Consider the following 15,023-nt stretch of genomic DNA (forward strand, 5'->3'; position numbering starts at 1 on the left):
CCAGATTGGAGGAGATGTCAGCCACCAACCTCCTCGTCCTGGTGTGGCGAGAAGAATCAATGCGCCAGTTGCTGGAGCTCTACTTTGGGATGCCACGCCAGATCACAGCCATCATGCTAACGAGACGACCAATAACACCACGGCGGAACCGCAAGGTCTGTTCAAAGTTGGATAGACTAGCTGCACAGTGTGAGCCAGAGGGCATGGCGACAGGTGATATGTGGAGAAATAATTAGGTTGATCAAGGCCGTAGTTAGATGACAGGAAGCAGAATCGAAGAGCGTCCAATTGCACGGAACGACCTAGGTACTTTACTACACACTAGGCTGCCAATATCGTGGAATAAGTTTGCAGCCCCGTCTCGGATACACGTTAATTCGTACCAGTTTGTCCTTGGGTGTTGGCAGCAGTCCCGGGGCCAAACGTGAGGAACTTCTGTTTCAACCCCTGTAAGGTATGTGGGCCCTCTGTAATCTAACCCCGGGATATGGAATGGGTGGGCATCACAACTTCCAGAACGTTTTCTTGGGCTCAGAGGCCTAAAATCGTTTTCTATGAACTCCATGTACGCACATGACGAATGTAATATTGTTAGGGGATCGTCTATGTACTCCGTAGCTTTTCTCTGTGATCTGATTTGGTATGAGATCCAATGCCCGGTGCTTCATGGGGTGCCCAATGCAAAGCCCCTGCAACCCGACCAACTCCTCTCCTATCAGATCTTAGGCTCAAGGCAAGCGACACTCAGAGAATTTTGTGATGCTTCTGTCTCTTTCGCCTGTTCGATGATATGTAGGAAAAAAGCGGACAGCTTTCAGCCACCTACCCAGGGAGGTAAGCGATACTCATACCCTTTTGTGACGCCTCTGTGTTTTTCGCCTTTTCTGATCTTTTGAGTTTCCTGGATCCGAAGAGCTGCTCCCTTGCAAACTCGTGCCGTACCACCCTCATTTCTTGCTCACGGTTATGCACTATCACACCCTATAGTATCGCTGAGACCAGCGATAGGTGCCCTCGTTGGAGTCTCCAAATCCCAGTGGTCACACCTGCTCCGAGTCTGCCATCGTTACGGACTGCTCTCAGGTATAAAGCCATCGGGCCTTGTCCTCAGACAGCTTTCAACTTCTTCTTCTCTTCCTATCTCTCCTAGTATTTGATTTCGAAGCATCTATTCTTGCAGCTCCCTGGCTTGTGAGGTACCATACCTTGTTCGTTCCATACGATCGACAACATGTCAGCAGCATCAGGACCGACCACCATCGAAGCAACCAGTAAGTCCGGGGAGAAGGACATCTTGCCGCCTTCTTTTGGATGTGCTCAGTCGCACTCAGAGTCCTTGTTCTGAGTTCTGGAGTTGCTGATTCGGACTCTGCAGCGCGTGCCTCGCTCGCAACCTCTCCCACCAACTCCCCTGGTCTGAAGGCTCAGATGCTTCGCTTCCTTGCCACTCCAGCTTGCGAAGAATCTTATGTCGCTGGCATGCGAAGTAAAGATAGGCTCAATGGCCTTTATTCAATCCTCGATCTGCACATGACTCGATTCTCCCGTGGGCCTGGTGGACATGATTCGGCCAAGGATAGTTTGTAGCACAACCTACCACCCCTTGGCGGTAAGTTCTTCACAAACTTCACCAATTCTTACCTTTCGTCGCGATTATTATTGTAAAATAATTATTGACGATCTTGCAGCCAAGGAACCTGTTCTGATTCTGACGGCGGGTTTCCAGATTCGCAACTCGGCGTTTTTCGGCCACAACTCGCTGACACCAGCTCCAAATCTTGCGATTTGCGGACCAAACCTTACACAGAGACGGTAGCTCTAATAATTCCTGAGACAGTATTGAAAACGATTACCTGGGTTAGTTGATCATGATAGAGATGGTGGATTTTGTTGGCTTGCTGTATGTTGGCACCAGGTCTGTGGTTCTCGGTTGATGTGAAGGAAGCACGTGGGGGAACCACCCCCAAGAAAGTCGAAGCGCGTCTCCGAATTTCACGGGTGCCAAGCCTCCCGCGATAAAGTCACGTGGCAGTTCATGGTGTTGATGGATTTTTGGAGCGGCACTCCTGGCGAAAGGAAGTGATGGAATTTATCTTAAGGCCTGCACGAAAGAGTGGTGAATAATAAAATGCGCTTTTTTCGTCTTCAATTTGAGGTTGGGTGGCCACCACGCAAGGTTTTGCACCCATCTGGGATCGTAAGTCTGTATGCTCTCCTAACCCCTGTGACCGGTGAATTGACGTGTAAGCCAATCAAATCTTGTACGTAGAGCCTCAACGCTGATCCCAAGATCTCCATGGTTCGCCGTACTTTCTACGGTGGGCGGGTAGTTTTTGGAAATGTTGAAGCGCAATTCTGAATAGATGGACTTCCCACAGCCCCTATGTGCTTTGACTACTAGAGTAGCTCTTTAATGTCAGAAGCCGATGCCAATAGTTACTACCCGATACACTGGCATTGAAGATTAGACAAAAGGCTCAAAATCGCTTATGGTAGCACACATCTATTCCACACAGAATCTGCCTGCAACTTTGTTGCTGCACTCGACCTAATTTTGTCCATCTCTGCTTGTACATATCCAACTCTTCGTTTAAAACCCTCCGTGGAATCTTTTGACTCTGCCTAGTTTTGGGGGCAGAGATACTTTGCCGTCGAGGACACTCGACTCCGTTGAATTTAAGCACTGATGGAGTGCAGATGAAGAATGGGATGTCCAATAGCCAACGAAATGCCGAGGGACTCTATGATGCAAGATTGAGTATGTTGTATCCGTCTCAAATTCCACATTCCAAGGCTTTTACTAGTTTCCAAACTTAGCTTCGTTGGGTCGATAGTGACGTTCGAGCACATGCATGGTCCATCATACATTTTGACGCTATGCAATGCTGATATCAATATTTGACAAACCAGCAGCTAACTACTCAGGCAGAAAGTCTACGTGACAAGCATGATGTGTGACTGGCGCCATGAAGTGGACCAAAGGCCTTTAGTCTACTCCACATGGCTCGCTTGTCTCTTCTCGAGCTATGCAGTCGCAAAATATTGGAAAAATCTGTTTATATGGCGCTGGAGTGTTGCACATCGATGCTTAGTCAAAACTACTATAAGCTAGGCTAGCCACTGAACGAGCTGCGCAGAAGTGCTCTTCAGCCAGTCAGGATGGTTCAAGACCACGAGGTCAGACAGAGCGCTGATAGCAGTGTCCCCTGCTAGACTTCCCAAATGAGCTTTGATTCATCTGAAGGGGAAGAACAAGTCTCGGGTCCTTTTTGATAGCTCAACATGTTGATGCTCAAGTTGCGCACATCACTGGACCTTACAAGGTCTTTGGAAATGTCATATCGTCGCCCGCAATTCGTCCATCACGACAAGCCAATTCTGAACTTAACGGCAGCTGAGAACGGTAGATATGCCACATGCTAGGGCTTGGAAAGAGTATATATTGCTTCTTATCGTCCGGACGGCCAGGTAAGCAAGCTCGGGACACCGTCGTCAAATCCGCACTCACCGTCTTGAACAAATGTTGAGTTTCGCATACGAGGTGACGTATGGTGTAAAAGTCCACGCAACCAGTAGGCATACATAGAGTATGAGTGTCGCACAGCGGCCACAGTTTCCGAAACCTGGGGTCAAGACGTTGAGTGGATGGGATTTTAGCGTGGTATTGCTTCTCGTGGTAGTGGCATTCAAATCGGGGATGACGAGGCTGATCTTCCGGGCACGCGTCGAAGTGACAGACGAATAAAAGGACTAACTGTGTCACATTTTCTGAGGTTCAATGTTGGCCTCTTGGCTCCTGTCATCATAGTTCCGAACGTACTCTTCTTTGCGCTGTCGGGGTCAAGGAAAAGCAATGTGACCTGTGGTTACGCTTGCAATTTGTGCGGTGTTGACTCCCGGCAGTGTTAGATGAAATGGGTAGCAAGCTGTAGTTAAGATGATGAGCGGAAATTAGTAGATCCATTCGTATGATGGCAGAGCTTCTTTCTCTAGTGAACAAGTTAGCCTACGAAGTTGACTCCCATAAATGCTCCATCTCTTAAGTTACCTACATCGCTACGGGCTGAGACTCCAGAGGGCATCGAATCCCTACCTAGGTGCTTTTGGTTGGGGTATGGAGATTCCGCGGGGCTCCTTAGGATGGGCCAGTAGAGAGCCTGGGGCGCCATCCATGCTTAGATGGACATAAAAAGCAACTCCTCCAGCACAGGTGTCCACTCCTCTGGATCCCTCCATGGACTCCTGCTTCCACCACACCGCCCGCACAGGCACACCGGCGATGAGCGTTGTCCTTCTTTCTCGAATTCATCATAGCGTACCGTCTTTGACTCTCAACGCATGGATCATAGCCGTGTGCCCCTAGGCCTCTCATCAGGAGAACAGGTGACTGGCACTCTATTGGCAACGGCTTCATAAGCAGATGCCTTGTCCTCTGAAGTCGTTGTCCTGCCGTCTGTCGCGGGTAGGTATAAAATGTGTGCTTGTCTCTCCAAGATAGAATCTGATTCCTCTTTCTCTTTTACGTCTTCTGTTGTGTGAAAGGTTGCTTTCCCCCTTAGGCACATCATTATTCCATCCAAGTCCATTCGTCATAATATCAAACTTCAAAAGCATGGCAGGATCAGGTCCTAGTACCGTCCAAGCACCGGGTAAGCATCTGCTGAGCAGCATCATGCCCTTTCGTTATTCTTGTTGTCTCTGACACTTATATCTTTGCGTTGCGCACTTGCACAATACTTATTTTGATTCTGTAGGTCATTCCATCAAGCCCACTATCCTGAAGAATCAGATGGTCCGCTTTCTTACCACTCCGACATGCGAGGAGCCCTATGTCGCTGGCAGGGCAAGTCAAGACAGGCTCAAACCCATCATTACAACTCTAGATCTGTATCTGAGTCGTTTCTCCTGTGTAGATAGCGAGGGTGGGTTGAGTAAGGAGAGGCCATAAAGTGGCTTGGTCATGTCTTGTTGCTGGCTTCAGACCGCCGGCTTTCCATGCGTTAGATCCCACTGTCTTCTTTCTCACCATCTGCTTGTTCACTTTCGGATTGTGGCCAAGTAATAATCGAGGTTGTCATAGCCAAGTAATTGTGTATCGTGCTTCTGGTGCACTACCATACCTGCAACCTCATTGTTTTCGACCACAATTCAACCATATGACCGCGAAACTTGACGGTTTGCTCGGAAAACCATGGGCATATATCACAACTCGCATAATGATATTTCTTTGATTGATGATGTACGATTGCTTGAATTAATCGTGTTGGAACCGTTCAGTATATGCTGACATGAAATTTTATTATTTATTGTGGGTGTTGTGTTTGGGTTGAACTTATGTTATGATGAAAAATTAAAAACGACGTAGAGTGGGAACCTCAGTTGAGGAAAGCCGCACCCCGCCCGTTCATTATTGAAGCACCAAAATGGCAGTCAGCCTAACTCAGCTCGCAAGGCATTCAGCCCCAATGGATCACAACGGTGAACTGTAACGCCGTCAGTAACTTAAGTAGAATTACACCACACTTGGTAAGACTTGATCTGAGGGTTTTTCAATCGTCGTGAGCACTGACCAAAGTATGCTTATCGTGCGCGGCCTCATGAAGGCAAATCTGACATCTATAACCGACCTCAATAGAAAATTTCGGCTCTAAATAGGAAGATCTGTAGACTGTGGCAGCAAACAGAATCACGGTACGCGTGCATTGCAACCTGCTACCATCCTTGTACGGAGGCACTTCCTACAGTTCTCTACAGATTTTCCTGGCCAAGTTGTGGCAGTATATACTTAAGCGCAGGGTGATTCCGCCTCATCCCTTACTGTAGGCTTGCAGATATGTCATGGACGATTCATCGACCGGTGGGATCGGGGGAGGATCCTGCCTGATCGGTCTTGTCTCAAAATTCCCATCGAGCTCTTCCTGCGAACGCTTGAGGGAGGACGGATCAGAATATTGGTAAACTATCACTTTAGGACAATTGTTGTTGATTCAGACACTCGATTACTGCCTGGTCTGCAGAGTCGATAATTACTCATTGGAGACCAGTTCGGGGATATTAGTCTCTTGCCGCCCTTAAGCATATCAGGAAACCCAAGAGACAAGCTCTCTGGCTTGCCCCGGAGGCAAAGGCAGAGCATCTTCATTCAGCTTGATCATTCGAAGGACCAAGTTCTTGACCGAGAGAATTTCATCACACGATGGTAATTGGCCCAGTCATCCTCGAAGAGACAACAAATGATGGGTCAAGAGCAAATGAATGACACGTCAAATTTGGTTGCAGAGCTTCGACCTAGATCGTCATTCAGAACCTTGTGCTAAGGGGCTTTCTTGCTTATGGATCCAAGCTGTGATATGGCCTCTTGTGAATTGCGAAACCCGAGCTGACAAGAAGTGCCTTTTACTCAGCCTATGCTGAACGTACGAAACGATGCTTTGACAGCACTCAAACTAATCAACCGATCGATGCATTGTGCAATGCAAATTTACACGAGTCCGACGAACGCATCCTTTCAAACCCCCATATAGGAGGCTTCGTCGTGAATAAGGGGTACCCCCTGGATCGGCAAAGCCTCCACAATCTCGCGGTCGAAGGAATCTAGAAGTATAGTGAGAGTATAGCGGTGAAGAATATTTTCGGAGGACATTTCGAGACAGTATCAGAGGCTCATAACCACCTACTACCCCCAGGATGGACTCAAGAATCGCTGTAGTCGGTCAGTATCAATTGAAGCACATCAGCTGGTAAGATCATCTCAATTGTGCATCTCTTACACCATCTTCAATGTCTTTCGACAAGGTTGGAAAGATTGTGTCAGCGATTACCTGGCCGCAGGAGCACAAGGCTCAGGAGTCGAAAATACGGAAGAATATGAATTTCGCCCCGACGCAACGTCGAAGAATCAAGCCTCATGGAATGCCAATGTCCCAACAAAACCAGTTCGACGAGGGTATCTTGCCTGGGGCAGGAAACTTCCGTGAGTAATTGCGCGTTTGCGAAGACCTAATCAGGTAATTTGAGTCTTTCATAGTATGTTTCTCGGAACTGGTTGCTTGTTGCTTCTTGAGAATCTAAGAATATTCATCGATATTCGGGCCGCATCGCTGCTTTGAAATTAGCAATTCAGGGAGGACTGCACGTGGCGTGACTGCGAATCGGCAGTCTTGGATGGTAGATGATTTCGTGCATGAACCATGGGCATGGCAAGCAATCTGATACCATTCCACTCCGTAGAAGCTGCAGTTGAATGGTTCGGAGAAGTGGAAGTCGGGCGAGAATCATATCTTATGGCATCAAATATTACGATAAGCCCTTACTTTACTAGCATGATCGCTGTTCGTCGCATGGAAGAACACGGGGGCCGTGGAAGGCTGACGGGAGAGAAACCGAGGCACCGAATTTGAACCCTGGAATATCCTGGGGCATTACCGGCGCGTTGTTCTAGAACAAAAGTTATGTTCCATGCACGAGTTGACTTGGTATGGTGACCTCAAGAGATGTCGGGGTTTATTGGATGGTGACCGGATGAGTCCGGATGCCGGTGCCGCTGGGTGCCTGTGAGGATTGATTCACCTTTCCGCTGTGGAGTCCAATTGTCAAGGCCAATCTCATGATCCGTGACAAATCTGGTGTGACAGCTGCTGGGGTCGTTGAGATGGATGCACCTACTGAATCGCTGAAATGTGGCTTGAAGACGAGCAGCACCTACTTGTGCATGTGAGTAGTTTGTATGTGGAAGCACCGGGAGGGGTTTTCACAGAGCCTTCTTGGCCCAAGGCTCAACCCAAGAAATTATGACGAGCTTCTACCGTTGCCCAGAAATCGCTTAAGACTGAAGTGTGTAATGAAGACTGCTTTGACGAGAAGCAGGGATGACGCACGAAAGACGTTTTGGTATTGGCGTTTGGAAGCCAAGGATGAATCTCAACAGCAGAGAGTCAAAACAGACTACCATGTTCATCCACATTGAAGTGTATAGCAAAGTTTGAAACTGGTAAATGATATGAAATAGTGTTCTCGTAGACAGTGGGGACCTGTCATTCAGGCTCTAAGAGTACAGGAGCTCCCGTGGGGAATATTGAACGTGAAGGATGGGTCAGCCAGCAGTGGTTCCCTGGGATCTGCGGGAAAATGACCCAAATCGAAAGAGGAATCCCATGTCAGTTCAGTGACGAGTGACGAGTGACGAGCAGGGCTTTGAAGCTGGCCGCGATTCCCGTTCCCATTCGAGGCTCCAGTTAATTGAGTCAATAATGGGTGCCCATCTCTAGAGAATGCGTCTCCTCTTTTCCCACGCCATCCGAAGAAGAGCCACTCGGCCACTGGTGATCCTCTCTTGCTCCATCTCTCTTGGTGCTCTACCCCTGCCTGGCTACGGCTAAAATCTAAACGAAGAAGCAAGGTGCTGTTGAGAGGTATGTACCAGCGGTCTTGAGACGGTCGTTATGTTTGTACACTTGACCACCAGATTTCAAGATATGAAAGCCGTCTTTTCGCGTGATGCGATATTTTCCATTTCGCTTGTCATGGTTACGTCAGGCTGTGAGGCACGCCGAGGCACTTGTGGCGTGACGATGAGTTTTGCGGCGTCGTCTTGGAAGGTCTTGGTGTTCTTGGTCCTCAGCAAAAACACTGCGTGGTGGCCGCGCGAAAAAGCTTTTCCTCCGCTCGCCCGTCTCTAGCGCCAACGCAAACTTGCCACCCCGGTCATCGTTCGATCTCAGAAACTCTGAGGCATCAATGGACCCCGGTCATCCACTATGACACACAAAACACCTTAGTAACAAGTTCGTTTTTAGTCGTCCTTCTAATTCGCTCTGCCTATTATCAGGCTAAAACGGCAGCAGCGATTGTGCTGATGTTGTGACGCTCCATCTTTAGTTGACGGGCGCGTATCCATGGGGGGGCATCCCCTTTGATGGAGTTCCCCAGGCTCTCACTCTCGACTCAGGCAGATGACCCCGTCATGGCTCGTCGCATACCCCGTAGCTGCAAATGGTGAGCACTCCATTCCACTACCCAACCATTTTCGTAAGTGGTCCGATGCTCGACTTGCCCGGCTTACCTGGTTTGATCGTGACTCTCGGAGATCAACCACCTGTATTGCCTCCGCCAAAGTTTGTTGCAAATCAAACCCGGCATGGACCACCTTTCTCCAGACGAGGATGCCCCGTGGGCTTGGATGTGACCTCAGAGGTACATAAGCCATGCTTTTCCCATCTCCGCTCCTTCTCTTCTCCCTTCCAGTGGCCAGTCGAATACTTGACACGCGACAAAAGCACCTGAAGCATTGCAAGTTCCTCCCCGTGCGACCATCGCGAATAGATCATCATGTCGACCAACGAGCAGCATAACGCTGTCAACAACACTGCCAATCAATCTGTAAATGGCAACCATAATACCAATGGCACTACTACCCACGACTTTGAAAAGGCCACACGGGGCATGAGCAATGAAGAAAGGCAGGCAGCTACTCATGCTGCTCGCTTCGGCTACGGGCCTCTGGCTCATTTCCGCACCAACGATGATGGTGGTGCTCTGCCAGGTGTGATATACTCTACCACATGGATCTTGAAGGCAAGCACTGACTGAAATCCTCTCAAAGCTTTTGGTGGTGAATTCCAACCCGGTCTTTACAAGGGAGTCGAGAACCGCAAATTCGCCAATCCTGCTCCCCTGGGTCTTTCAGCTTTCGCCTTGACTACCTTTGTCCTCAGTCTGGTCAATCTGGGAACAAGAGGACTCGCACAGAACAATCTTGTCCTGGCCTTGGCCTTTGGCTATGGTGGTCTAGTGCAGCTTCTCGCAGGCATGTGGTACGTGTGGACTGTGGATATTCTGGTTTTGTACCATGACTAATAACCCACAACAGGGAAATGGCCGTTGGCAACACTTTTGGTGCTACTGCTCTCTCCTCCTACGGTGGTTTCTGGATCTCCTTCGCAATCATCTTGACACCAGGAGGCTTCAACATTGAAGAGGGCATCCTCTCCACAGGTGGTGAAAAGGCTCTCCTTGACTCCCTAGGTTTCTACCTCATGGTAAGCGAATTGTGTCCAAATTTTTCCAACTAGACCTAATCTTTGAAATTAGGGATGGTTCATCTTCACCACTATTCTCCTGTTCTGCACTTTCAAATCCACCGTCGCCTTCTTTTTCTTGTTCTTTACGCTCGACATGGCATTCCTCCTCTTGGCCATTGGATATCTTCAACCATCAGGTGGACACCCCAACACTGGCTGTATCCGAGCAGGAGGCGCGTTCGGTATCCTCGCAGCCTTCGCGGCTTGGTACAATGCCTTGGCTGGTATTGCAGATACTTCCAACAGCTTCTTCATCATTCCCGTCGCTCATTTCCCTTGGTCTGAGAAGGGCCGAGCTCAACGTCGACCAGACAAGACGGAACATACCGCATAGAGAACCACAGTACTGTCTCTACCTATGCAGAGCATCAAGAGATTGGCATGTTGAGCATGCTACATGTGGTGGTGCCGACTATGAGAGGAAGAAAACCTTACAGTCTAGGGTGATGCAGCGTAATAGTTGCGCACGAAGAGAGCGAGAATTGGAAAACATATTTGTTCAATGATTTCATGCTACGTTCTTTGGATACCCCCATATGCCTTCCGTGGTTATGGTCATTGTTGGAAAGCCATGAAATTGCATGCAAAAATCTGTAATATACCTAATACAACGACTTGAAATTATCTTTCATGCTCGCTATTCTCGATTGTTCATCCGCAAATCTCCACCACAGCCAAGATTTCAGCATGCTTGTAACCATGCACAGAAACACCTCACATCAATCCTGCCCCAAAAGCAATAAGTCTTGGTAATGTAAACAAGACGACCGTTCTACGCATGTTTGGGATGACCTGTGATGGTTTACGTGAGAAGAGCAATGAGACTTTGGCAAGCCCAGTCCCAGCCCTACAGAGTTCGAGCCGTTAAGCCAACAAAGTATGATTCTCACCCAAAAACAGCAAATCACGCATTTCCACGCCCTGGTTCGTGTATGGGGAGTGCAGACAGCTCGTCCAAATGCTCTCCAACCATGGCCCAAAAGAAAAACGCCTCTGAGTTCTCGCGACCCGTCCAGTAATGCATAATAACGAACGAGAACTTGTACAAATCCAGCACGGGCGACCCAGCTTGGTTCACAGCCCTCCCTCCCTCGCTTAGAGCATTTCGCACTAAAGATGGATAGGGAATTTCTTTGTGCTCACAAGACGCCAGGGTTTGCGGGGAAGTCTGGACGCCGAGAGCTTCATTATTTGAACTAACTACCCAAGTACCTATCTTCTTTGTGGGGGGGGGAGGGGCATGGAAATGCCGGATGCATCGGTATGAGCGCGGTTGGTACACCACCACCTCTCCTGTCCTAGTTAGAAGCCGATCTACTGTAATTACTGACCCCATGGCGAGAGGGCTTAGAGATAGACCACTGGAGTACGAACAATAACTTGGACAGCGGAAATGTCTTACGGAGCGCGAACGATGCAAGCAAGCATGGACATCATCATCACCAGGGCCAAGCACTCGCAGGTCCCAAGACAAGTGATAGACCGACCCAAGAAGCCGGTCTGGGGTTTGTGACATGGCAATCATGGGCAATTCTCCATCGCAAATGCTCTGTTGAAAGTCCATTATCCGAAAACCGCAAAGAGTCGAAGGATTGAAGACCGATGATGGCATTCTCTTTCTTGGGGGATGACGTCGGATCTACAATGGGCTCATGAAGTAAATATGTTCAAGAGCACACTTTATTGGTCGAGATGATCCTTGTCTGCCCAGAACCGCTAGATCACAGGGATGCGGGGCTCCAGCTAGAGGTGATCGACTAGTCAGACGGATATGAAATCATGGAGGGTTCGGATATTATATCCTGGACTGCTTGGGTATGAAGGGGTAATCTATTACATCAGGAGTTGAAATGCTGATTCCTTTGGCATTTGTGATTTGACGATCGTCGGAAGTATGAATACGGATAGTGATATTTTGGTCGCGTATAGTCCTGCCTGAGGCTGGTTGTCATGATGAACTTGACTTTCTCGGCAAGGCTCTCACATCTTTAAGCTCCCTTTTGATTGGAAACTATATTCCGAAGCTGTACCCATGATGTAAGGCTGGTATGACTGACACACCTGGATCTCTCATGGTGCAATCAATACACGACAAGTGGTTGACCTTCAGGTTGACCTCTGGTTGCCTCGGGATTACCCCTTCATGTCTGAAGCACAGGGACCATCCAAATCTCCTTCAATACGGCGACTGCCACGCCTCAAACTTTCAGGGAGTACGACCCAGTGCTCACAAAATGCTGATGCATTTCGAAAAGCATCACAGTACAGCGAAAGCGCTGACATAGCTGACACTGCTGTCCTTGACACTTTCAGCATCACTACTCCTCTCATACCTTGTGAATTGAAACCGTCCCTGCGTCGATTTATTCTCGTCAGTGCTTTTTGCTGCATTCTGCCTCTCGACTTCCTCCACTCCAGCCATGAATACTCCAATCGGATGTCTTCCACAAACCGTATTGCCCGTCTCACGTAGCACCCGCAGAAATTCTGAATGTTGGCCTGTCGCAATCGCACACATGCATGCTCGATCAGCATGTGCGATACTCTCAAATATCTGCGGACCAGATCTTGGGATTTTGGTGTTTGAGCGAAGTTCCTGACCTTGGCCGAGTGTAGGCGTCTTGTGGATGTCCTCGTTCACTGTTTCCTTTGCGGTGGTGAATTCCCCTCTCACCCCGTTGGGAAGCATTAGTGGTGACAAAGCCGGACTCGGAGCATCTGGTAGGTAATACGTGTAACCAAACCTGCTTCCCCAGTGACAGAAGTCGGAAGAGATGACGAAGGCACAGGTCTCATCGGCGATGTATGGGGCCAACAGCTTGCCTAATGCGGCTTCCGTGGCTGGGTTGGTGCCGCCGACCATGATCGGAACAAGAGGCGGGTAGGAAGACTCCGGTTGATCGGGATATAGCTTCTGGAGCAGTCGGTGGATATACGGGAGCTGCATTTCTGCACTGTGTTCAGCTTCGTCAACGGATTGAGACATGGTGGTGAATTTGATGGTCCGGCCTTGGACCTCCACCGATAGTTTGGAGAGCTCTCGAATGGTGTCATGATCGAGTGGAAGCGGAGTTTCGGACAGAGGTGTCTCATATGAATCTACGACAGGCAATGCCGCAGTGCTCAGGTGATGGTGATGAGATGGATGCAGAATGAAGATTCGCTTGGCTTTAGACAGGTCAAGACATTTGTAAGCCCAGGCGGCAGCAGGACCGGAATATGCATAGCCAGCATGAGGAGATATGACCACTCTGGCACCTGGTAAAGGCAGCTTCTCAACACCGGGAATGATGTCCTTTTCTGGGACTTTTGATAGCCACTGGTCAAGTTGAGTGCTCAGTTGTCGGCCGTTGCCTGAGTACCACGACCCCGCATGGGAAGCCTCTCTCACGGCCATAGCATTGACCGTCAGATATGAGTTTGAGGGAGGAAGGAAGTTGTATAGACCGACCAATACTTAGGTAGTCAGCAATCAGATCGCTGATCTTTTGAGAACTTGAGATGTAGATCTTATGCCTTTGAGATTTGATGTGATGCCTGGGGGTCAACAACCATGAAGTCAGTTGGTGTTTGCCGATAAGGATAAGCTTGCATTAGTTTCATGGTGGCTTTTAGCTTTTGGGCCGGATACAATGCCCCGCTTTCGCTTTCGGGTGACGCGGTTGCTCGCACGAGTAGCTGAACAAGGCGCGACGGTTTCAAGCTTACTTGTACGCCTGAGGCAGATTCTCTTTCATCACTGTTAGCAGCATCAATAGCTATATCGCAACCAACACCTCCTACAATCACGAGCGATCGACAGCATAGATATCGGCCTCTGCCAGTGCTAGCACCATCAGCCATTTCAATTCTAGTGGCGTTCCCCTTAACGCGTAACGCGAAACACGCACCGCCACACGCGTCGCACTTTAGTCCATTTCCCTCACTTGCAACACACGAGTACCTTCCAACTTGATTGACTCAGACCCTCAACACTGTACAACAATGGGACTCAAACGCAAAGCATCCGCTCTCGAAGAGCCCATCACAATCAACCAATTCACCAACAGAAGTCCCTTTGGAGCAGTTTCCAACACCACCTCTCCAACCAGCTCAACCACGAGCTCCATCTCCTCAGCCTCCCACGAATACTCCCAATACCGCGACACGTGGAACGCCGGCTTCGTGCCATATATGAACTCTCGCACAATGAAGAGATACCGTGACAATCGGCCCGATCCAGGCCAGATCCACGACCATACCCTGAAGAAGCTGTATGAAGCGCAGCGACTGCATCTCGACGAGGCGATGCCCATGTCTGAGGTTCTATCGGACGAAGCAGAAGAAGGACTGGGAGGACAGGAGCAGTCGATGTTCGACGACATCGACATGGCTGATACAGTTCCTCTCACTTATGCGTCGGGAATGGAACCCCTGAAGCAGAAGACACTGGAGAGCTTCTTCAGTGTTCGGCAGAGTGACGCTGCCAGTCACTCGTCTTTGCAGCGGACCACACTGCCTTCATGAATGCTTGCAATTGGGGACGAACTCTAAGGCTTGAGTAGCATACTCTCCTGACCAGATCCTCGATTTGCCCATCAGTGACGACCAAGGCACAAGGATATGGCGAGATCCTTGCTCTGCCCCAGGTCAAACGCCATCTGTCAATAGATCGAGCGAGAATCTCCTGGACACCCTCCGTGTACCACAAAACAAGGTCGGGATTCAGATCATTCCACCCCAACTAGTCCGCCAAGGAATAAGCCGAACCATCCGACGTGATGATGACATGTGGAATTTGAGATGGCTCACCGCAAGTACATATTTTTCATCACTCCTGTAAGAACGACAGGACTAGCAACGCCAGCACAAACGATGGGCCGCGGCTGTGGCCGCCAGGCGAATGTGGTCATGGAAACCTTGAACGTGTTTGACGATCCGCTTGAAGCGTCCATGACTCCCCAA

At 49.3% G+C, this 15,023-nt stretch overlaps 3 protein-coding genes across 3 annotated transcripts; 2 read left to right on the forward strand and 1 right to left on the reverse strand.

Moving 5' to 3' along the window:
* Positions 1 to 9,327: 9,327 nt before the first annotated feature.
* Positions 9,328 to 10,413, forward strand: LTR84_000348 (uncharacterized protein; the record flags this gene model as incomplete). The annotated part of the gene is made up of 4 exons (XM_064843979.1): positions 9,328 to 9,541; positions 9,602 to 9,812; positions 9,869 to 10,037; positions 10,090 to 10,413. 4 exons carry the CDS (start codon positions 9,328 to 9,330, stop codon positions 10,411 to 10,413), a joined length of 918 nt encoding a protein of 305 aa, XP_064711839.1.
* Positions 10,414 to 12,336: 1,923 nt separating this feature from the next.
* LTR84_000349 (uncharacterized protein) lies at positions 12,337 to 13,476 on the reverse strand (the record flags this gene model as incomplete). The annotated part of the gene is made up of 1 exon (XM_064843980.1): positions 12,337 to 13,476. One exon carries the CDS (start codon positions 13,474 to 13,476, stop codon positions 12,337 to 12,339), a length of 1,140 nt encoding a protein of 379 aa, XP_064711840.1.
* A 587-nt stretch (positions 13,477 to 14,063) lies between these two features.
* Positions 14,064 to 14,585, forward strand: LTR84_000350 (uncharacterized protein; the record flags this gene model as incomplete). Its single annotated transcript, XM_064843981.1, has 1 exon — positions 14,064 to 14,585. The coding sequence occupies one exon, from the start codon at positions 14,064 to 14,066 to the stop codon at positions 14,583 to 14,585; it is 522 nt and encodes a 173-aa protein (XP_064711841.1).
* Positions 14,586 to 15,023: the final 438 nt, after the last annotated feature.

The sequence above is a fragment of the Exophiala bonariae genome (genome assembly GCF_035927105.1).
Source record: "Exophiala bonariae strain CCFEE 5792 chromosome Unknown scaffold_1, whole genome shotgun sequence".
Classification (NCBI taxonomy): domain Eukaryota; kingdom Fungi; phylum Ascomycota; class Eurotiomycetes; order Chaetothyriales; family Herpotrichiellaceae; genus Exophiala; species Exophiala bonariae.